General features: G+C 39.3%; 1 protein-coding gene across 1 annotated transcript; it reads right to left on the bottom strand.

The window, feature by feature from the left end:
- Positions 1-224: 224 nt before the first annotated feature.
- On the bottom strand, positions 225-22,023 carry rnf2 (ring finger protein 2). Its single transcript, XM_003223416.4, has 7 exons — positions 21,752-22,023; positions 9,225-9,313; positions 8,884-9,044; positions 6,914-7,129; positions 5,023-5,295; positions 4,621-4,792; positions 225-2,579 (listed from the first exon to the last, which is right to left on the bottom strand). Exons 2-7 carry the CDS (start codon positions 9,309-9,311, stop codon positions 2,478-2,480), a joined length of 1,011 nt encoding a protein of 336 aa, XP_003223464.1. The 5' UTR covers positions 9,312-9,313; positions 21,752-22,023; the 3' UTR covers positions 225-2,477.
- Between the last annotated feature and the right edge of the window lie 3,122 nt (positions 22,024-25,145).

Genomic DNA, 25,145 nt, shown 5'->3' with positions numbered 1-25,145 from the left:
CAAAGGGACATCACAAGAGTCTACTGCAAAATGACATTTTTCCAATTCAGCTGTAAAGCATGTCCTCCAGGCGTCGTTGGCCTGCATGTCCCAGCAGCCATAGGCAGCATAGCAAATCGTGAGGAATGATGGCTGGAGTGGACAATGGTTTTAACAGGAGCAGAAGCAAGGAAACATTTTAACTTAGATCTGTAATTAGATATTACTAAAAACTCTGCAATTGATTGGTTGAAACAGCTACTTTATGTATTAAAGTAAATATAAATAGTGAATTCACTATAACATGGAAGTAAAAATTCACATTCTCCCACACTAAGTTGGGAACAACACACCCTCTAGGTAGATAAGCTTTCAAAATTTTACAGACGTGTTTATCTGATAACAAAGTAAATCACAATACAGATTTTGTTCTGCTGCGATTCACATTTGCCCATAAAAAAGCATTTTCACATAAAAAGAAACCTGATTATATTGAGAGGACATGCACTAGCAAGCTATATAAACTGTACATTACACCAAAAGTACTGAACAAAACCAAACAGTCATGGTACATATTTTCCTTCCCACCTCCGACTTATAACTATAAAGCCTCATGGCACGAATTGCTAGCATAATTTAAGAAATTAATAGTAAATGTTTTTAAAAAGCGAGTATTACACAATATTTCCCTTATTATACAGGACTAAAAAATTACTGGAATTGAAAGCATATGCTTTATCCAAAACATAATTAAGAATTTAAAAGAAAGCATGACAGATGGATGCATAGTTTCTAGATTTGTTATTCTAATGAGAGAGTAAAAAATATGGAGCTTTCCACAGTCTTGTCCGCCTCTCTGGCTTTTTGTGCAGTGTTTCCATTCCCTGGATCAAATGGCATCAATCCATATACTGAATTTTAGAAAAAAAACACAGGGTGAACGATAGTCCTTCAATATATAGAAGGAGGTAGTTTCTGCAGGTGAAGTAAACCAATGTATTTAATGTGATAATTGATTTACCAAATCCAATCTGGTTTAGTTGAATACATAACCATCAATGGTTGCGTGCAGAGCTCTGACCAAAACTAAAAATCAGCTAAAAACATTGCATTTGTTAAACTCATAAGTGCTAAGTACTGTTAACATGGCTAAGAAAAAAATGGGGAGCAGGGAGATGCAAGGTGGGAATACTTTGCAGAGATGTGCTTCTCTTCTAGCAGTCATAATTCCACACCCAGAATAACACAACTTTCAAAAGAGACATGGATTTGCCTCCATTTAAATGAGCTACACAATGCTCAAGTAACTAGCTGGCAGCAAGGACTACTATTTTCTAAGATGAATCCGCACTTTTGAGTTTCGCTCTCCTTACTGGGCTATTCAAAACCAAAGTTAGCACATGTGCAGTCCTTCCCCAGAGTGAAAGTTCTCTTTTATTCCTTAACTGCTGTTAAGCAATTGAAGTCACTATCATTTATAGTTAAAAGCTAACTATTGTTTCTCTTAACCATTGTTTGATGGTTTCAGCTTCTTAGCTGAGAAGCCTATTACCTTAAACATGGACAAAGGAACTGAATGTAAAGCCAGTTCTATGTGAGAACAGAGGAGATCCTACATTGCATGGGGAGCTTCCCAGTACAAAAGTTCACCCTGATGGCCAGGAGGCACCCACACAGTAGTATCCTGCTACAGTTCTGAAACAAGGAGAAGAGAACAAACATCTTCCTCTCAGATTACCATAATGCACACTGAAGAGAAGAGGGGCAGCATCTGTTATTTTCCCAGTTGCAGAATCACAGCCAAATGGCCCCTTACCCATTCCCAGTCAGGAAATCCCCATACACTTCATACATTTGAAAACTGTTTTCCATCAGGGTGAGAAGGAAGAAGACAGTAATACATAATAGGTATTGAATACCTCCTTCTATAATGTCTTCAACAGGACTCTGGCCAATGTGGCATATAAAGCAACCTTTCATATTCAGAATATAGGACTTGTAGTCGGGGCAATCTATATAGTTCAGTTACTGCTGTGAATAAACCTTTCAGCAGTAACATTTTCCTCAGCCTCATAATTATTCCATACCTATTAGCAAATTCTAAACATTTGTATTCAAACACTGTTGAAACTGAAGTTCTTTGCTTGTCAGCACTCACTGAGGCGCTGGTGTGTTTGTCAACACAAAATGCACCACCATGAAAACATACTTGCAAATCAGCTTTTGCTGCTTCTAACATCATGCGCATAGGACAAGAGCCACCAAATCAAAAAGCACATTTGACAGCAACAATGGAATGTACACATCAATCTCCAAAAGGAAAATATATATATATAAGTTAAAATATCACACAAAATACTGCCTAATAATTAATATGAATATTAATTGACCAGAGTCTCTCAGCAGTTGTCCATGGTGCAGAGTATGGTGCTTCATTTCTTTAAAATAAACCAGAGCTATAAAAGCAAGTACAGTTCCAACTGAAAGCTTGTCAAGACTTATTTGTGTTCTTTTGTTGGTGCATAGTAGAGCTCCATGGGCTTATTCACTTTCCAGTACTTTTCACTGACCAGCTCCAAAGAAAAGGAGCCATTTAACACCTAAAAAACAAAATAGAAATTAGTACGGAAAATAGAGCCATCATTATTGCCAAAGATTCAAAAGTGGCTATGACTAGTAGTTGACTAGAAAATGAACAGAATATATAAACACAATCTTGTAAACAGTATTGAGAACAGTGGTTACAGCAGTGTAAAAATAGTCAAATGTAAATCAGATGTCAATTCCACTCCCAAATACAGAACTAAAAGTAGCTGCACACAGAAAGGAGGCACTGTAGTGTATTTCTACACAAAAGCCTAGTTCATTTCATAAAACTATTCCTACCAAAATATTTATCATACTGCTTCAGCAGAGAGCTATTGTAATTATTTCCAGTCACTTCTGGAAATCACTATAACTTAGTACTCTAGATTAATATGGATAATCTTACTCCATAAAAACATTTCTACAAAACCTGAACCATTTGTACCAATTCAGATACACTACCTCACTTTTGACCTTTTGAGTACAGGGCACAGTAGGTATTTAAAAATACTGTGTCAATGGTGCATGCTGCACAGCCTAAAGCATTGGCGAAATCTATGAATACTCATGTTCATAGGTTATCTGATTGGGAGAGGAGAGAAACTACAAAAACTCTCAAATTGCTTTTCTGCCCAACAATTTTCTTGCTGACATGTACTTGACAAGCACGAAAAAAGTAAAAATTATTCAGTGGCACATGGTTATACAGTGTGGCAATTAAAGGATGAGCAGAACGTGATAAGCACAGCTGTCATAGCCAAAACTCTGTCAAGCATTTCTCCCAATCATATCTTAGATTTGGGGAGAGAGACCTCTGGGCCAAAACACAGCAGAACTTCCCCCATATTTATATTTACTTTCTAGAGAACATTTAGGAAAAAAGAAATTGGACTCTGTGCAGCAACATTTTCTCTTCCTTTAATAGAAAACTTATAATATCTTTCTGCTGCAAATGTGACTTCATCTAGGTATCCAATTATGTTCTTCAAGCTTCTCACTCTTCTGCTCCATTGGTGAAAAGGGCCAAAGTGCAAGTTGAAGGTCAGGTGCCTGAGCAACCTATTTTAACCAATCTGAAAGCAGATCAGTCCATATTAATATGGAGCCAAACAGGATTACTATGATATCTTAAAGACGTGTGTTTAAACAAAAAAGTCTTAAAACAGCTTACACTAAGATACATGGCATGCTAAGATGATCCTTCAAAATCAGCTTCAATACAAATTTTCATAGGTCCACATACACATAAAGAATGCAGCTGTCAGAACTGTTTTTGTGAAGATGTATCAGCAGGGATAGGAATACAATATATAGAGAATAGTTGGACATTTCTGGCCATACAGAGTGAAAAGCAGAAACCATGTCTCAGATTTCTGAGACTTTGAAAGGAATGTACTATATATTTCATCTTTGTCCCAAATAAAAAGGTGAGATTTCCCCACCTCCCAAATAAAATGAGATCATAATTTCAAATAGAAACAGAAGATAGTTTTCTAACTTAGATTTCTTTCACATTTGTATCAGGACATTCCTTCAAGGAATATGAACAGACTAAATGAGACTTACATTCTTAGCCCTGCTAAAATTGGTAAACCAATCTTGAAAACAGGTAAAACCCAGAAATGTAGTCCCATCAGTGGCTACCAGTGATTTTCTTCATGTCCAAGCCCAATACCCCAACTACTGTGCCACTCTAGCAGTGTATGATAATGCACAAAAATATACTATAGGCAGCTGCAAATGGTACAGAAATACATCCAATGGTCTTAATTCAGAAATCCCAGCTTCAACATGTGACCCAAGACTTGTATCCCTACATCTGTAGACACCTGCATAATAGCACTTATGCAGATTGAGCTAAATTAAGTTAAGCATATTTTAGATAGTATGGTCAATGAAAGGATGTTGAGGGCAAAGGAAAAACTTTGACAAGTACAGTGTCCCTTCCACCCGTTTGGTGTAAACATAAAAGAATTTCTGAGGAAGACTTGAGTGTCTCTTACAGCTGTATTCCCCCCCCCCCCCCCCCCCCCATGTTTTAGCCTAGCTACTCACAGTGAACTGGCCATTTGCTGTAGCAATATAAATTGTGTACTGCTTCTCACTGGCTGTTTCAAGATTCATCTGATTTGACTCTCCTTTGCTCCGGAGTTCTTCCAAAGCCAGTCTCACAGCTAGGTACTTGGACAAGTGATCAACTGTGGCATTGCCAGAGGTCTTTATGTACCTGCATCAGGAGCAAATACAATCTGTATGATTATTTATTCTAAACCAAACTATGCAGTTGATTGTGACAAGTGTCACAATCAAAATAATCCAAGACATACCATGAGGGCAGCAGCTTGGCATTTCCAAATATTTATTTTCAATACCAAATCATAAAAGCAGGTGGCCCCAAACTGAATTAGTGCAATATGCAGAGTGCAACTTCCAATAAAGGTAAGAACCACTGCTTACCTTGTCTGTGCACTGTCATCATTTTCCATTAGCGTAGGATGAGGTCTGAAAACTAGTTCAATTTCACTTGCACCATCCAAAACTGGGTCTATTGCAACTGTTGTATTGTTATTGTCCAGTTCTAGACCAGAATCATCAGATGTTTTGGTCCGTTTGTTACTTGGCCCAGCTTCTTGATTACTGTGAGTTGAAGCATTACTACAGTGTGAGCTATCTCCGTTGTCCTCTGCTCCGCTACCATTCTCGATCTGTTGCTTCTTGCCTCTTTGTAACCTAATAAGCATATATGATTTGTGCATGAAACCACACAACTCTTGAGCCACTCCTGCGGTAACTAGAAAATGTATTTGTTCTGCCCATCTTATATTTTTCACTAATACAAAAACACAAAGAATAAAAAGTCTAGCACACAATATAGTAAGATTGCTAACATCTAAAAGCACATATAAAGCTAAAGCCAGATCAGCCGAATCAACCCTGGCGATTAATGGGGTGACAGATGTCGCAGCTAGATCGCCCTCACATCCAAATTGTAAATTGTAGGGGTGACAATGAAATATGATGTATACATTCAGTTTTATCATTTTTTTTAATTGTATTGTTACAAGTGTTTTATCTAAATTTTGTACAGAATGTAATCAAGTCTTTTCAAGCCTGGTTGTTTGGCTTGGTACTTTAATATGGCCTAAGGGCTAATCAATAAAATCTTCTTCTTCTTCTTCTTCTTCTTCAATAATAATAATAATAATAATAATAATAATAATAATAATAATAATAATAATAATAATATAAAGCTAAAGGGTAGGGAATGTGTGTTAATTCAAATACTGTTGGAGTCCCATTTCCATCAGCCCTAGCCAGTATGTCAATATGAGGAGCACTGGGAACTCACAAAATGTGGAGTCACATATTCCCTGTGTCCACTCTTTTTGATATAATCAGAAATGTCACCATGGGGTCCTATCTGGCAGTCCATCATCTACTTTTTGATGAGGAGGTTTGAATTTTCTCATACGGATCTCCCAAAAATTCTCATAAGGTTGAAACATATCAAAAGTATATGTCTAAACCATAATACACACTCAATGTAAGAGTAAAAATGCTGATTATAGACTGCAGTATCTTCCCTACAATCAAAAGCTTTCTAGTTTAGTGGAAAGACTAAATTAAAACTTAAGATGCGGGTAATGACACATGTCCACTTATTAAGTGTTCAGTGAGTTGATAGAACAGGCTTTCATTCTGAAGAAATAAAAAGATACTATCCAGAACTTCATTCCTACTCTCCTCTGAGTATGAATCCCTGAAGTGTTATAGTAACAGCTAATTAAAGCAGAAACACAAGCATGAACTGTGCCCAGGAAACAAATGACATTTATTATATTGTCAGATAGAGCCTTTTAACACGGATAAATCCATCTAACATTCCTTTCCATGACCAAGTATTAATTCTGCAAGACATGTCAATCAACACTGCAGATACACAACCACTATTTCAAGACATAGTATGTGGTACCATTAAAACTTAATTTGTAAACAAAGGTTAGATTATACTTGTTACAACACAGAAGCACTGGTCTTTAGGCTCTTACGCCAAAAGCCATATTTACATCATCTGTCATCTTTTCATGATAGAGAAAAATATCCAGGCATTATTCACACATTTCAAATTAATGAGTATACAAAGATGCTTTACAATCCATTGGTCCACCAAGCCTGGTCTGTCTAGCAACAGATATGAACTTTTAACAGGAAGATACAAACTTTTCCCAATCCTGCTACCCATATTAGGAAGGATGCTGGCAACTGAAAAAAAGCTCATCTACATTTTTTAAAATGCTCTCTCCCACCCTCATCATTTCTAACTTTTAAGTACTTGAGAACCTTTTACCTGTTCAGAGCCTGGATTTTCAAACCCTCCTCAATGCTGTGACTTAGAGCTTGCTGATTATTGTGCTTGTTGATTCTTGCTAGAACTCTCTCCTGATGAGCCTCATATTCATCACGGCTTGGATAGATTTTACTGATGAGGGCATCAAAATTTGGGTCTGGCCTCAAAGATCTTTTAGAAACAAGCTTTTTACGACATGTAGGGCATTCTTTGTTTCTAAGGAGGAAAGGAGAATGTTAATTCCAAAGCCATGTTCTCCATACCAACCAACCTTCATAAAGGTTTGCAGTCTGAAGCCTGTATCCAAGAGTATCATTATCAAAACACAAACAGAAATAAACATAAAGGGTTGATTTAGTACAAGCGGTCAGTAGAGACTGAATGGGATTCTCCTGTGGCAAGAAGAAGGGGAATTAATATACTTCAGGGGTGAGCAACTGTGGGAGGCTAGGGGGTCGCATTAGCCCCTTAGCAGACATTTGTGGGCTGAAGCCTACCATACTCCAAAACAAACAAAAAAGCCCCCAAATATCCCCATTGCTCTGTAAGCACCCTGCAGGAAAATTTGCCATATTTTTAGGCCTCCCTGGACCATTTTGTCTTATTGGCACATTTTAAAAAATCTGAATTCACTTTTATCTTTGTATTAGGCATTTTTTTACTGGTGCTTCTTGAATGTTTTTTTTTTTTTTGTAGCGCAGCACCATTTTCCAATTTAGAGTTTGCATAGGTTTTGCATGCCTAAGCCAAGTAATATTTTGAACTTCTGAAGGAGACGTTTCCTACATTTCTTACTTTTAAAGTGGCATTCCCAGTTGCTAATACTTGATCAAAACTTTTTTTAAGGTGGGGGAATCTACAAATCCTTCATTTTGATACAGATATAATCATCTTTTCGTTGGATCCCTGATGTTTGCCCAAGGCAAATTTAGCACTGCACAGATCTCAGCCTATCCTTTTGTCTAGCCTTTGTCCTGATCTTTCTTGTTACTTGGAAAGGGAAATGTCAAAACAGACGTTAAGACCTATATTAAATGTACTAAATCACAGATGCACCAAAGCTTGGTTTATCTCCTTTTTGCCAGCTCACTTGTAGATGAAAATGTCCTCCACAACATTAGCAAGTTGGCAAAGAGTATGTATTTTTCTTTCTGCGAATTACATTTTAGTCATCTTAAGACAACCAGACTAAATGTGAATTCTATTTGTTCCACTTCTGCTCCATTGGGGGAAATACAAAGAGCGGTATCTTTGTCTATTCCTTCTACTTTTACTAAACTTTGTAAGATGGACAAGTCTGCATTTCCTATGGCCTCCTTTAGAGATTGGAACTTTAGTGCCTCAATCCAACCCTGGTATGTTTGTTTCAGCTCTGGCATATCCCATTGCTCAATGGCTTCTTTTTCAGAGGCTGAGACTGGTGCATTGGGCATTTACCTTGAAGGTTCATTTTTTGTATGGGAATGTAAAATTCAGTCTCACTTTAGCAGTGATAGTTATCTGTCTTGTCTTATCTCATTCTCTCTTTCTATTGGGTTGGCTAGGTAAAGAACTGAGGAAGAAGCTAGGGATCTCTATTAAAGAGTCTAAGTAACATGATGCCTAAGTTAATTGTGATAGTACATACTGGATGTCTCATTTGCAGACTTTCACAGAAAGTGCCCAGTGCATCATTCTTTCTCATTAGTCTTGACCCTGCCTGGGCAGCAAATGACAATCTGAGAAATAAAGCAAGATAATCTTGCATTTCTCTTATGGAAGTGGTTCTCAACCTGGGGTCCCCAGATGTTTTTGACCTTCAGCTCCCAAAAATCCTAACAGGTGGTAAACTGGCTGGGATTTCTGGGAGTTATAGGCCAAAAACATCTGGGGATCCCAGGTTGAGAACCACTGTCTTATGGTTATAAGAAAACTCCCAATGTGTTGTCCAGTTCTGATTAAAGATTTCATACATTTTTTTCCTTACATACCCACTTCTGAGGGCTGTGATGATACAATCTGCACAAAAACGATGTAGACATTCCTTTGTAGTCATGGTGTTTTTCAACATATCCAAACAAATGGGACACATCAGCTCACTATGGAGACTTCGGGGTGACACCACTATCTCCAGGCCATCTGTAATAGCCTCCTAGTGATAAAAAGGTGCTGTCAGGCAATTATTTCCTGAACCATATTGAAGCTATCATCTAAGAATTCTACAAAGAAAATAAATCTTACAAATCAATCATATTTACTTATTTCTAATAATTTAGATTATATTTGCACAATAAAACATGCTCATCAACAAAATTATGCAATCTTAATGTACCTGAGGAGTTCTTTGGAGTTCATACAAGCTGAGCTCCCATGTTTTGCTTAAGGGCTGTGTGCCATTTGTCTGCACTGCCTGGGACATGGCTAAAAAAGAAGAAGAAACAATCAAAAACAAACATTTTAGCTGGGCCAGTCTTCTAACACTTCAAGAGGAAAAACAGCTAATTTCATCTGATGATTGCATTCTTCAGATGGTTTACAATTCTAACATACATTCCCACTTATTTCTAGTTCAGATGAAAGATTACTACAGCACAGAAATATTCAGCAATAAGTTGCAGGAGAACAAAGTGTTGGTATCTCCAGGCTTCTAGCAGTCATTCTAACTGGTGGGCATGAGCCCTCTGAGAGAAGATGATGGAACACAAGGGAATTCAGGTCATATTGTAAAATGAATAGAAATAATTGGTTCCTTCAAAACTACATACACAAAGCATGTTTTGTCTTAATTTACATACTAGAGCAATTCTTCACTGTACTGGAGAGTAAGATCATTGAGTTGTAAAGTGAGAGAGGAGGATGAAAAAAATGGCATCACCAAGTGGAAAAAGGGAATATGAATTTCCAGCTATAGAACTTGTATGTTCTGTTTAAAAATATAATTATAACTACAAAAGACTCTCACTAAACTAGAACTCAAGGAACTAGAACTCTCAAGCAACTGCCAAACAAACTGAAGAAATACTTTAAATAAAAATTAAAATATATTTATAATACAGTAAAACTGTTACATCACATGAGCTTTTGCCTTAATTTGCTATGTATTAATGTATTTCAATATTAATATAAGTCAATAAATAATTTATTACATGATATAGTTAGACTTATTTTTAATAGTAATTGTCAAGCAACCAGAAACTACATTTAGCTGGCATTTACCAATCCCCATGGATGCCCTACTGAAAGTCTACATCGTTATAAACTTTTTTTATGTTTCCCTAGAGAGAAGGGAAACTACCCACTTGCAACTATTCACATTCAACAGTTTTCTACAAGTAGGAAGTTCATTATGTTAAAACCACATCAAATGGATACTATTGAATGTCCAAACGACAACCATTCAAAAGCAAATATACCATATGTTTGTGTAAGCATCAAATCAGCTATTAATTGCATCTTTGTTCAGCACTAGAATATATGCTACTGCTTCTAGCATTCAGTATCAGTTCAAGAACCCAGGGCATGTATGGAAATACTATAGAAAGGGACACTGAAATATATAGCTGCATAAGGATTTCTCAGTTCTCTGGATTCATGTCACAACCTTAGGCCTCATCCCTTTCTATACAGACTTGAACAATTAGATATATGTTCTCCTTATGGATTTTTACCACAAATCCATGCCACATGTAAATTAATATATATTTCCCCTGAATATCATTGAAAAAGCTTCTAATCCTATCAAGCAGATACTTTGTACTTCCTTCGGTGTACAGTCACAAAGGGGCAAAATAAAGGTACTGCCACTCGCAGTCATGAATTCTGTCTCAATGAAATTTTTCTGGAGTCCCCAAATTATAGACAGCGAGACACTGAAAACTGCTCATGTACTGTATATTTGTTGTGTTCATAACCACACGGTAACTCAGCCTGCCCCTTTTCTTTGGATGCCTAAATTGTATTTCTAAATGCTCAATTGAAATAGAAGTTTTCTATATGCTAGAAATGTGGACACTGAAAGAAAATTTGATAGAAGAAAGCATAATTCTTACAGACAAGAATCTGACAAATAAGTTCAACTGTTCATTGCAAAGACCACAATAATCATCTCACATTAAAACAATGAGCAATGAGCAAGGAAAATGCAAGGCAATGATACCATCTTAAATTCTAATTACATGACTTCCAATTATATTAATAGTTTATAAAGACAAAAAATTAGTCCTGTTATGTAGGTGATATACCATAAGTATATGTATCCTCTCATTCTTTCAAAATACAAAACAAGAGAATATGGGGAAATGAAATACATTATGACCTCCATACCTGTGGGACCAGGATACAGTTTCACCAACCCACATCTGACAAAGTATGTCCTTTATAAGAATTTTAGGTCCTCCAGGCAATTCTATGGTATGCTTCCAACATAAGTTACTTTAGAATTTTCTAGGTCCTCCAGGGCAACTCAACAGTAACTTCACCGGAAGTTGCTCCTTCTAAGAAGGTTCGCTATTATCTACAGTTTCCTGTTTCCACAGTAAATTCAGGAACATATCCTGTGTGGATATGAAATGATGGGGTGGGGGTTATACGGTATGCCCAAATAATTTGGAGGAACTGGGACAGTAGTACATGGGATGAACGGACAATTCATCTGAAAGTTCAGAATAATTGCTCAGTGTGTACATATTTTACATCTACATCTCATAAAGACAAACCTACATCTCTGAATATGTGTTAAGGTTACAGGAAACAATAATATACCATCACAAATACATGATGACGAAATAATTACTCTTCTTCACTAGTGCTTCAAACGGTAATTTAAAAAATATCAATATTTGGGGACAAGGTGCCAAATAAAACTATCCAATTATTCAAACTAACACTGTATAAACAAATCCCCCCCACCCTCACGTTCTTCATAATACATAGAGAACACGGTGGGTTATCCTCAATGTCAGGAGTGACTTGAGAAACTGCAGGTCACTTCTGGTGTGAGAGAATTGGCTGTCTGCAAGGACGTTGCCCAGGGGACACCGGGATGTTTTACCATCTTCATGTCTCCGTATGACAGACGGGAACTCATCCCACTCCCCAGATTCGAACCACTGATCTTTCAGTCAGCAGTCTTGCCGGCACAAGAGTTTAACTCACTGCCCCATGGCTCCTTCAAGCTTGCTAACTGCAACAATCACACTTGCTTTAAACACACATGGGTTCTTTCTACCATCCAGGACATTCCACATCCTGGAATGTATATATATATATACTCCATTTGCCTTACTGCCAGCAGAACCTCTGAAGATGCTAGCCACAGATGCAGGCGAGACCTTAGGAGAGAATGCTACTGCAACATGGCCATACAGCCCGAAAAACTCACAGCAACCCATTGACTCTGGACATGAAAGCCTTTGATAATACAAACCATTGTTAGTATCTTTGGCCATACACATTCTACTAGACTAGCACTCAACACTATTCACTGAACAAGCTCAGTCCATACTGGTCTGCTTTGGGAGTCTCCATCTCTTAGATCTTTGTAATGGGGTGGGCAGAGTGGGGAATGACTGCAAATTGTTCCTCCAAACCTAATTATATCTTCCTTCTACACATGGAAGGAACCATTTTAACTACATAAGAACAGATACACAAATAATTAGTTTGGTGTCAGCATAAGCTGTATGTTAGTAAAATCTGCAATACTCCCACGTCCTAAGAAAAAGAGCATGCTGTTAAGAGTGACACTGTATGAATTCTGCTAATTTGAGGGCCTAACTGACCCTGTACTGTATCTCCCACATTTGAATGGGTAGTCCATGTAGCAAAACTACATAGCACTTGGCCTTCTTGAATAAATGAAGTATGAACAATGATGACAAGCAGAGGCGGTTCAACTGTGAGGCGAACCAGGCACTTGCCTGTGGCGCCATCCTCTAGGGGGCGCAGTTGAGGCGCTCCCAGGTGCGCGTGCATGCGTGCATGTGTGCACGTGCACCCCCCGCCTCCTCTCGGCTTCGGACTGGGCCCGCTCGCCTTTCGGGGGACTCGGAGTGGCTCACACGGGGACAAACCCAACCATAAAACATTGTAAAACAGTTTACAACATATAGCATCACTAGCTGTGCCCGGCCACGCGTTGCTGTGGCGAAGTATGGTGGAAGGGCCTTGAGTCTACACTGCCAAATAATCCAGTGCAAATTAGATAATCTGTGGAAGAGGCCTAAGTGAGGCCTAAATCTGCCTGTCCCCTAACTGAACCCTGGCTGTCCCTTGGCTAAGTTGGTTGCTAGGAGACCAAGTGGGAAGAAATTAGCCCTCTAAACTGGCAGCAATTTGATAAAAACAATTATTGCTCTCCCTCTAATTAGGGCTTTATTTTTCTTTTCTTTTTGTTGTATCAACCTAGAGGCGTGGATGATGGGTTGTGTTGTCAAATTTCGAGGTTGGGAGGCTTGTAGTTTTGTTGTTTTGTGGGTCGCCGTGATGCCATCACTCATCTATATATATAAAAGAGTGATGGCATCAGGGCAGTGGACAAAACAACAAAAGTACAGGCCCCGCAACCTCGAAATTTGACAACACAACCCATCATCCACGCCTCAAGGTTGATACAACAAAAAGAAAAGAAAAATAAAGTCCTAATTAGAGGGAGAGCAATAATTTTTTTTATCCAATTGCTGCCAGTTTAGAGGGCTAATCTCTGCCCACTTGGTTGCCTAGCAACCAGCCAAGGGACAGCCAGGCTTCAGTTAGGGGACAGGCTGATTTAGGCCTCACTTAGGCTTCTTCCACAGATTATCTAATTTGCACTGGATTATAAGGCAGTGTAGACTCAAGGCCCTTCAACACAGCTATATAACCCATTTATAATCTTATATTATCTGCTTTGCACTGGATTATCTTGACTCCACACTGCCATATAATCCACTTCAGTGTGCATTTTATACAGCTGTGAAGAAGGGGCCTCATATAATCCAGTTCTGAGCAGATAATATAAGATTAGAAATATACAGTAGAGTCTCACTTATCCAACGTAAACAGGCCGGCAGGATAAATGAATATGTTGGATAATAAGAAGGGATTCAGGAAAAGCCAATTAAACATCAAATTAGGTAATCGTTTTACAAATTAAGCACCAAAACATCATGTTATACAACAAATTTGACAGAAAAAGTAGTTCCATGCGCAGTAATGCTATGTAGTAATTACAGTAGAGTCTCACTTATCCAACACTCGCTTATCCAATGTTCTGGATTATCCAATGCATTTTTGTAGTCAATGTTTTCAATATATTGTGATATTTTGGTGCTAAATTCATAAATACAGTAATTACTACATAGCATTACTGTGTATTGAACTACTTTTTCTGCCAAATTTGTTGTCTAAGATGATATTTTGGTGCTTCATTTGTAAAATCATAACCTAATTTGATGTTTAATAGGCTTATCCTTAATGCCTCCTTATTATCCAACATATTCGCTTATCCAATATTCTGCCAGCCTGTTTATGTTGGATAAGTGAGACTCTACTGTACTGTATTTACAAATTTACCACTACAATATCACAATGAATTTAAAACACTGACTACAAAAACATTGATTATGAAAAGGCAGACTGCGTTGGATAATCCAGAACATTATATAAGTGAATGTTGGATAAGTGAGATTCTACTTTAATATGAAATAATTACTGGGATAGAATAATGCAGAACAATATAATCTCTAAAACCAGGACAGTAAATAAACAGGGGAATTCCACACAGGAAACAATCAGGGCCAGCTAACACCTCCCAACAAAGTATTCCCATCATCAAAGTCTGGCAAATCCTCTGTTTTCTCAGGGCCACAGACAGTAGACGCACATAAAATATTGCAAACAACACCACTCTGAAAACAAGGGAATTCCAGACAGGAAAGAATCAGGGCCAGCTAACACCTCCCAACAAAAAATTCACTCAGGGAGGAAACAGCCAGGCTTTAAAGCTGCAAGGCCATTACATCCTAATCATTTTTCCTAATTGCAGCATTCATACTTGCCTCCAACAGACAAAAAAAACCAATCAGAAATATTGTATATTCACAACCTTTAGGAAATAATATCCCCTGATGGCGCAGCGTGTTAAAGCGCTGAGCTGCTGAACTTCTGGACCGAAAGGCTGCAGGTTTGAATTGGGGGAGCGGAGAGAGCCCCCACTGTTAGCCCCAGCTTCTGCCAACCCAGAAGTTCAAAAACATGCAAATGTGAGTGCATCAATAGGTACTGCTCTGGCGGGAAGGTAACGCCGCTCCATGCAATCATCCCACATGACCTTGGAGGAGTCTATGGACAACGCTGGCTCTTCGGCTTAGAAATGGAGATGAGCACCAACCCCCAGAGTCAGACACGACTGGACTTAATGTCTGGGGAAAACCTTTACCCTTTACCTTAACTACCACCAGTTCCTCAATACTTTATTTCCCATACCACCATATTTTGCCACAGCAACGCGTGGCCGGGCACAGCTAGTTTATATATATAGATGTTACCACAAACCAAACAACTATAGTTGAAACAGGGTTGCTGTGTGTTTTCCGTGCTGTCTGGCCATGTTCCAGAAGCATTCTCTCCTGATGTTTCACCCACGTCTATGGCAGGCATCTTCAGAGGTTGTGAGTTCCATTGGAAGCTAGATAAGTGGGGTTTATATATCTGTGGAAAGTCCAGGGTGGGAGAAAGAGCTCTTGTCTGTTTGAGGCTAGTCTGAATGTTGCAATTGACCAGCTTGATTAGCATTTAATGGCCTTGCAGATTCAAAGCCTGGCTGCTTCCTCCCAGGGGGCATCCTTGGTTGGGAGGTGTTAGCCGGCCCTGATTGTTTCCTGTCTGGAATTCCCGTTTTCAGAGTGTTGTTCTTTATTTAGGCTTTTCCTTAATCCCTCTTTAGTATCCAACATTTTGGCTTATCCGACGCTTTTATTTTTCAGTTATTGGTTCGGGTGTGTGTGTATGTGCCAAAATTTTGTTCGCCTATACTTGAAAATTACCTTGGGCCGGCACTGATGACAAGATATACTTAATGCACAAGAGCAGACACATGTCCATGTAAAGTAATTTGTTATGCTGGTATGCCGACTTCTATGACTATTTGCCAAAAACTCCAGCTTTCAGTAAACTCTCACAGAGATATGGAAATGTTACATCATTAATCATCCAACTTCAGACCACTGAACAGCAGTTGTGCTTATATAGTATACATGAGCACAAAAGAAATTGTGATAGTAGTTTATACACAGAAATTAAAGATGGAAATGAAAAAATGTGCAAAATGAGCACCCTGGAAAAGGCTGCTGAAACAGGAATAAGTAGTCCCCAAACTAAGAAGTGACAGAAAATCAGGATAGGAAGACAACTTCATGCACACATTTCAGTTGGTCTTCAAATCTTTCTTCTCTTTAATTCTCACAAGATTGTCTACACAACATTTCTGTACAAGGTCTTCAGAAAGGCTCACTTTAGTTGTAACATCTATGGAGCTAAAGACTCAGCCAGACTCCGTACAAAAGTGAGCAATGAGTTGATCACAAATACTAGGCTATTTAATTGTTTTAGGATATGCAGCTATAGGCCTCCCTTAATAGGGTGCAGATAGTTTTCTGGACAGCATGGAAGTATTAAAAAAAAAGTCACCTTCAGAGCAACTTTCCATGCTAACACAGGTTCAGAATCCTAATTTCTATTGAGATGGAGAACGCGGCTTATGAAAACACGGCCTCAAAAATACAAACTGAAACATGTCAAGAGTTAAAATATCATATGGCAGCAGTTAAGTGTAGCAGTTAGTGCCATGAGCTCAGCACATTTTGTTACTAAAGGCAGCCTGAATAAATCTATGCCTTCATACATCTACTTCAGACATGTCTCTTACTGTTCTCACTGATACTGAAAAACACAGAATACAGTGTTTAATACCTTTATTTCCTGTCTGCATTTATTCTGTTGTATTTTGTTAACTTTGCTATTTTGTGAAAACTCCATATATTCAGAAACACTGAGTGTAGTACATGTGGCTTAAATAAAATAAACTATGGCCTCTTCATTTCCAGCGATTTACTTAGTCTCGGCATATTTGCTTCAACTGGTCTACCACGTGGCACTAAATTAGCAACCAAATCCCAACTTGTATTAAGTTCTAAAGTACTCTGCTTTTAAGTATATGAACCCAGTAATTGAAGAAAGATCAAATCCCAGTTTTGTGCATTTCTAAGTTGGAGGAGCCATAATAAAAGTAGAAGCTATGTTGTTTATCGTTGCAAAACACAAAACAATTTGTACATGAAATCTGACTTCCCCAAGTAGAAACTGTTTAATAAACATTCCTTAATTTTTAATAGCACTGCCTTTTATACAAGTAGCAAACAGTTTCCCCCATTCGTATCTAATGAAAAAGAGGCAGTGACGGTTGCAGTAATACTTTTCTGATGTGACAAAAAAAAACCAAGATTTTCTATAGTCCACCTGTTCCCAAACAGACATTCCAAAGTACAATTTTGGGAACTCTCTTGAGGAATTTTGTTATTGATGTTTTTTAAAAAATCACTCCTCTGGTAATCCAGACACTGGAGCAAGGTATCACTGTATTAAATATACTTCAATGCTTCTCTGTCTTTGTTCATGACACAGTTGCCTGAGCTTAAGCAGCTGCCCTAATAACAGAACCTACTCAGTCAAACACAGCTTTTCTGGTGGTTGGAAGAGCCATGTGTTAAGAGTAGAGCAGAAAATCAACTCAGTACTGATTTGTTAATAAATATAAGGTTCTCATTTTTGTTGTTTCACCGTAACTTTTAAATACTTCCCACAAAGTAGAGAAAAATTAAACACAAAATGTCAAAAATGATAAAGCATTATGGAAAGATGGAATCTGAGCATGGGGCATGTGAAGTTCCACAATTTAGAAACAAATAATTCTAGAATCAGCCATATAAACAAGATCCACCAAAAATTTTCTTCTCACTATATATATGTCACTTCTTACAAAATAGAAGAGCCAAGAGAAACAGCAAAACCATGCCAGCTCATTTCAGCACATTATTGTATGTTCATACCAACAATGAGCTCAGAGAAGGATTTTTATATAGTTTCTAGCAACTTTAGCTCCAAAACAGCCATGTGGCTATAATATTAACAATGCAACTATAAGGTAGTTTGACAATGAATTCTGGATACCAACTATTCTACAACATTAGCCACAAACCACCCGCTTCCCAAAAACTATTCTAATATGAAGGAAGTTCCAGGAAAGGAGGAATAGCTTTGTGGAAGCACTGTGAGTTGGGTTCAGTTCTCCCATGCAAAATAAATTCCTGAGTCCCCAATTCCTTCCTCTGATGCATATGCCTTTTGCAACAGGCTTCAATTGCTGGATCTTTTAGCCTTGCTTATTTTGTTATTGAGTTATTTTTGACAGTGTCTTACGTTATTTTTGACAGTGTCTTGCATTTATTATTCTGTTTCTATTTTCATTATTGCAAGCTGCTCCAAGTCCCTCTGGGGAGAGAGAGCAGGATATAAATAAAGCTTTATTATTCTTATTAAGTAGAACCAGCACACCAGAAGAATACTTTCCACTACTTTAAGAACAAGTTGATTATCCCTATTCTAAAATGCTTGGAACTGGAAGTGTTCCATATTTTTGATTTTTGAATGTTTGCACACACACACACACACACACACACACACACACACACATATATATAGTGTGTGTGTGTGTGTGTGTGTGAGAGAGAGAGAGATTTCTTAGATTAAAGACAAAATTACTCTATATTGCATATACCCCTTATAAATATATAGCTTGAATATAATTTTAAGCATAATATATAATTATGACCATGAGACAAAGTTTGCGTACAATGAATGAGCTACCAGGACATCCGCGTGGGCATTATAGAAGCATTTTCAGATGAGAGATACTGAACTTGTGACCAGTTCGCAATACTGACATTGTCACCAATAAATGCTCTTGCAGGGCTCATGAAACCTCAATGAATACAACTGGTGGATGACAAGGAAGCCTCCGCCACACAACTATGCCTGAAAACACTGTGCAGGAGTTCTGTTGAATGAATTCATTCTGACAAGACTTAAACTCAGGCATGGGCAAACTTTGGCCCTACAGGTGTTTTGGACTTCAACTCCCATAAATCCTAACAGCTGGTAAACTGGCGAGGATTTCTGGGAGTTGTAGGCCAAAACATCTGGGGACCCCACAGGTTGAGAACTACTGCCCTAGACGATTTAGATCCAGGCTATTTGTCCAGCTGCATGCCCTTGTATGAACCTGCCTGGGCCCTGAGATCTTCAGGAGAGGTCCTTCTTTCAGTCCCACCTCCATCTCAAGGTCAATTGGTGGGAACAAGAAAGAGAGGGCCTTCTCAGTGGCTGCCCCTCGACTGTGGAACTCACTGCCCAAGGAAGACAGAATGGCCCCTTATTCAAGCAGGCTTTTAAAGAAGGTTTTTAAGATTGTCAGGGGCTGCTGTGATTTTATGCTCTTAATAATGTTTAATTAATTAACATGTATATTTATATATGTTAAGTTGTACTGAAATGCTTTTAGTTGTGAGCCACTTTGAGTCTCCATATGGAGAAAAAAAAGCAGGATATAAATAAACATAATAATAGCAACATCAATAACAACATTTCACCGGCTGTTATGAATTGTGGGAGTTGCAAGTCCAAAACACCTGGAGGACTGAAGTTTGCCCATGCCTACTTTAACTGCTATGACCCAGTCCTATGGAATCACGTGAATTGTAGTTTTACAAAGTCTTTAGCCTTCTCTACCAGTAATGATGCCTCCCAAACTACATCACTGGCGTTCCATGGCTTTGAGCCATGGCAGTTAAAAAGGTGTCAAAATGCATCAAAGCTACAGTATATAATTAAGTTTACTTCCTCTATGGAGGCTCCTACTACCAACTTCATTTGCTAATCTAAGAGGCTAACTCAGGCATAGGCAAACTTCAGCCCTCCAGGTGTTTTGGACTTCAACTCCCAGAAATCCCAGCCAGCTTACTGGCTGTTAGGAATTGCGAGAACTGGGAGTTCAAAACACCTGGAAAGCCAAAGTTTGCCCATGCCTGCTTTAACTGCCATGACTCAATCCTATGGAATCATATAAATTGCAGTTTTACAGGGTCTTTTGCATTCTCTACCAGTTTTTTAAAAAATTAGTTAGCATTGTGACAATTGCATTTACATGATGATAAGTTATTTTTTACCTCTTATAAGACATTCTATTGATTACATTTTATCCTTTACAGTTCTGTACATCTATTACTTATACCTATCATTTACCCCCCCCCCCCCCCTCTTCCTCTCCCCCTTTCCAGGACAGTTATGATTCTAATCATTGGTTTCTATAATTTGTTCAATCATGAAGATTTTTTGGATCAGTTCTTTATATTTTCCCTTCCCTTTCACTTTGGCTATAAACCCTTTCCACTTCAGGTCTACTATAGCGATGATGCCTCACCAAACTACAATGCCCAGGGTTCCATGGCTTTGAGCCATGGCAGTTAAAGAGGTGTTGAAATGCATCAAGGCTACAGTATATAATTAAGTTTACTTCCTCTATGAAGGGTCCTGCCACCAACTTCATTTGTTTACTTCCTCTATGGAGGCTCCTGCTCGAACTGTAGATTGAGGGAAGTCATAGCGCCGCTCTATTCTGCTTTGGTTAGACCTCACCTGGAATACTATGTCCAGTTTTGGGCACCACAGTTTAAAAGATATTGACAAGCTGGAAGGTATCCAGAGAAGGGTGGCTAAAATGATCAAAGGTCTGCAAACCAAGTCCCATGAGTAGTGTCTTAAAAAACTGGGTATGTTTAGCCTGCAGAAGAGGAGGCTGATAGGTGGCATGATAGCTATGTATAAATACTGTATGTGAAAAGATGTCATAAGGAAGAGGGAGCAGGCTTGTTTTCTGCTGTCCTTGAAACTAGGACTTGGAGAAGTAGGTTCAAATAACAGGAAAGGACGTTGCTCAAGGGACGCCCAGATGTTTTGATGTTTTACCATCCTTGTGGGAGGCTTCTCTCATGTCCCCACATGGAGCTGGAGCTGAAAGAGGGAGCTCATCTGCACTCTCCCTGGGTGGGATTCGAACCTGGCAGCTTTCAGGTCAGCAACCCAACCTTCAAGTCACAAGGCTTTTATCCCCTAGGCCACCAGAGGCTCCAGGAAAGGAGATTCCACCTGAACATGAGGAAGAACTTTGTGACAGTATGAGCTGCCTCAAGAGTGTGGTTGGAGGCTTTTAAACAAAGGCTGGATGGCCACCTGTCAGGGATACTTTGTGCATTTCCTGCACGGCAGAGGGTTGGACTTGATGACCCTTGTGTTCTCTTTCAACTCTATTATTCTAGTCTAAGAGAGTAGCTAGAAGATCTCCTTGGGATACTGGTATTCCAGCACGGTTACGTCTTTGTATACCAATTCTACAGGGCAGCCACATTCTCAGTAACTTCTTTGAGTCTCAAGAGGCAGTGTGAAACTGACACCCCGGGCAAAGGGACGAAGAGCTTTTGCCCGTCTGACAGAGACAGAAGATGGAAGGAAGGACCCCGCCCCCTCGGCAGCAGCTTGGCCCCATCGCTTGATGGAGATGAGGCAGGTTATATGCTCTGAACCGGACGAGGAATAAAGGGGGAGGGGGAGGAAGTGAAGAAGGCCCTCAGCCCGAGACACAAGGCCCCTGAGGTTCCGTGGCGGCGGGACAAAGGGGCCAGTCCCAAAATGGAGAGCCAGATGCTGGCCTGAGAGACCCCCCCCCCCCCTTTAAGAGCTCCCTTGCCTTCCCCTCCACTTCCTCCTCACCGGCCCCGTTGTTGGCTCCTTCTCGGTGGCTCGCCCGTTCCCTCCCCGAGGCTCGGCTCTCTTGGACGGCGTTGCCGCCACCGTCGGCGCCCCCTCCTCCTCCGCCGCCTCCGCCTCCTCTTCCCGCAGCCAGGGCTGAGGCGAGTCGACAGCCGCGGGCTCTGCCCCCTTCCTCCTTCTTTCCTGCCTGCCTTCGTTCCTTTCCCGTCAGAGACACAATATGGCGAGCAGCAGACAGGCGCCGCCGACACCGCAAAGCACGCTGGGAGAATAAGGCGCGAGCTACAGGATTATTCCAACGAAGAGAAAGAGAGCGCGGGGGGAGGGGGAGTGGCCCCGCCCCTCGGCCCGCCCCTTCTCCTCGGCCCGCCCCTTCTCCCAAGGTATTGAGCGCGAGGCAGGGCTATCAGCTGTCAATCATTTAACTCCAGGCGTTGCTGAGCGGCGTCTTATCTATCTCGACTGAGGGCCCTTCCTTCACAGAATATGAAGGCAGAAAATCCCACAGTATCTGCTTCAAACTGGGATATATGGCAGTGTGGACTCGGATAACTCAGTTCAAAGCAGATATTGTGGGATCTTCTGCCTTGTTCTGCCTCAAATTAAGTCCATACATACTGCCTTTGATCTTCATGTCCAGCAATTTTTGATATCAATAGGAATGCTTTCTGGAGTTCATGATCCATCTATTCCCCTTTGCCGGATTATAGCCTCACTTAATAATTTCAGTCTTTGCTTTTTTATTGCTAAAACATTATTAAAATTTTAATAAGGCAACCCAGAATATTGCTATGAATATGTTTTGCAGTATCTTATTCATATCAACATTACAAAAAAGATAGAAAAGGAAGTGGGAGGAGAATAACGTCAACAGCAAAAAGAATGGGTAAAGAGTTAAGACTGGTTAAAAAGGTAAACATTATTGGGGTAACACCCATCACTTCAGTTCAGCGAAAGATCAAAGTGCTTGAATTGCTATATTGCACTTTGTCCATTTCAACTGTGAAATTACCTTCCCCATTTCGGCCCATTTCAGCACATGTTGCACTTTGCCTGGGTTCTATGAATTAGTCTCCAGTGTTAATATTGTATGTTTTATGTTGATTTTAACGATTGTTTTTACTGTAATTGATGTTTTTATTGGATAACTGTTTTATTGCTGTGTTTTGATATTTGATTGTTTCATCGGGCAAGGCCCCATGTAAGCCGCCCCGAGTCCCTTCGGGGAGATGGGGCGGGGTATAAAAATAAAGTTGTTATTATTATTATTATTGTTGTTATTCTGGGTCATATGGCTGTGGAAGGGCCCTCAGTTTCACTCTCTGAGGGCGCATCTGGGCTGTAGATAGAAGGCACTTGGACACCACTTTTAACTACAGTAGAGTCTCACTTGTCCAACATTCTGGATTATCCAACACATTTTTATAGTCACTGTTTTCAATACATCGTGATATTTTGATGCTAAATTCATCAATACAGTAATTATTACATAGCATTACCGTGTATTGAACTACTTTTTCTGTCAAATTTGTTGTATAGCATGATGTTTTGGTGCTCAGTTTGTAAAATCATAACCTAATTTGATGTTTAATAGGCTTTTCCTTAATCTCTCCTTATTATCCAACATATTCACTTTTCCAACATTCTGCTGGCCTGTTTATGTTGGATAAGCGAGACTCTACTGTATGTAGACTGCGGCTGGATCTATACTGCCCTATATCCTAGAATTTGATCCCAGATTGTCTTTTTATCACAGATTACAGTAGAGTCTCACTTATCCAAGACTCGCTTATCCAAGGTTCTGGACTATCCAAGGCATTTTTGTAGTCAATGTTTTCAATGTATTGTGATATTTTGGTGCTAAATTCATAAATACAGTAATTACAACATAACATTACTGCATATTGAACTACTTTTTCTGTCAAATATGTTGTATAACATGATGTTTTGGTGCTTAATTTGTAAAATCATAACCTAATTTGATGTTTAATAGGCTTTTCCTTAATCCCTCCTTATTATCCAAGATATTCACTTATCCAAGGTTCTGCCAGCCCATGTAGCTTGGATAAGTGAGACCCTACTGTATCTGGCAGTAAACAAGGCCTGTCCAGACAGCCATATAAACCAGAATATCAAGGCAGAAAATCCCACAAGCCCTATTTTGAACTGGGTTATCTGAGTCCACGCTGCCATATATTCCAGTTCAATGCAGATAATGTGGATTTTATTCAGCGGTGTGGAAGGGGCCTCAGGGCCCTTCCAGACAGCCATATAACCCAGAATATCAAGGCAGATAAGATAATCCATAATATCTGCTTTCAGTTGGGTTATCTGAGGGCCCTTCCAGACAGGCCCTTTATCCCAGGATCTGATCCCAGGTTTTCTGTTTATCCCAGATTATCCAGCAGTGTGGACTCATATAATCCAGTTTAAAGCAGAAAACCTGGGATCAGATCCTGGGATAATGGGCCTGTCTGGAAGGACCCTGAGTCCACACTGTCATATAATCCAGTTCAGTGTGGTGTTTATACAGCTGTGTAGAAGGGGCCCCAGTCCCATGGGGAGACAAATTGTTGTTGTTGTTGTTGTTGTTGTTATTAAATTCTGGATTAGATGGCGGTGTAGAAGGGCCCCAATTAATTTGAGACAAACCAAGGAAACCAGTTATACTGTTGTGAATCCTGTTAACTGCCATAGCATCCTTGGGTTTTGCAGTTTGGTCATAAAACACTTAGGGCCCTTCTACACTGCCATATAATCCAAGTTATAAAAGCAGACAATCCACATTATCTGTTATATGAGGGCCCATCCAGACAGGCCCCAAAACCGGGACCTGTTTTGGTTTTTGCTAGAGGCGTCCAAACAACACGTCTGGTAAAAATGAATTACAGTAGAGTCTCACTTATCCAACATAAACGGGCCGGCAGAACTTTGGATAAGCGAATATGTTGGATAATAAGGAGGCATTAAGGAAAAGCCTATTACACATCAAATTAGTTTATGATTTTACAAATTAAGCACCAAAACATCATGTTATACAACAAATTTGACAGAAAAAGTAGTTCAATACGCAGTAATGCTATGTAGTAATTACTATATTTATGAATTTAGCACCAAAATATCACTATATATTGAAAACATTGACTACAAAAATGCCTTGGATAGTCCAGAACGTTGGATAAGCGAGTCTTGGATAAGTGAGACTCTACTGTAATTCAAAACAAATCACCTTGCTTCCAAGTGGATTTATAGTTTCATAGTTCCAGTCTTGCCAAGTTCCTGTCCTGTTTATTGGAATTTTATGCTGCCTTGTTTTTGTTGATTTTGCAACCTTGTACCTTGTGTTTTATCTTTGTACCTTGAAATTTATGGACTAATTATAACATTTTGAAGA

The sequence above is a fragment of the Anolis carolinensis genome, chromosome 4, assembly GCF_035594765.1.
Source record: "Anolis carolinensis isolate JA03-04 chromosome 4, rAnoCar3.1.pri, whole genome shotgun sequence".
NCBI lineage: Eukaryota > Metazoa > Chordata > Lepidosauria > Squamata > Dactyloidae > Anolis > Anolis carolinensis.
The sequence above is the reverse complement of the archived record's forward strand: the minus strand, read 5'-3'. Positions and strand labels throughout refer to the sequence as shown.

What these genes read in the sequence shown, in the direction of transcription:
- rnf2 (XM_003223416.4), bottom strand. Translation starts at nt 9,311, where the DNA reads ATGTCCCAGGCAGTGCAGACAAATGGCACACAGCCCTTAAGCAAAACA. An exon ending in AACTCCAAAGAACTCCTCAG is followed by an intron (nt 9,045 to 9,224) that starts GTACATTAAGAT and finishes TTTTATCACTAG; the next exon opens with GAGGCTATTACAGATGGCCT. An exon ending in ATCACAGCCCTCAGAAGTGG is followed by an intron (nt 7,130 to 8,883) that starts GTATGTAAGGAA and finishes TTTCCTCCTTAG; the next exon opens with AAACAAAGAATGCCCTACAT.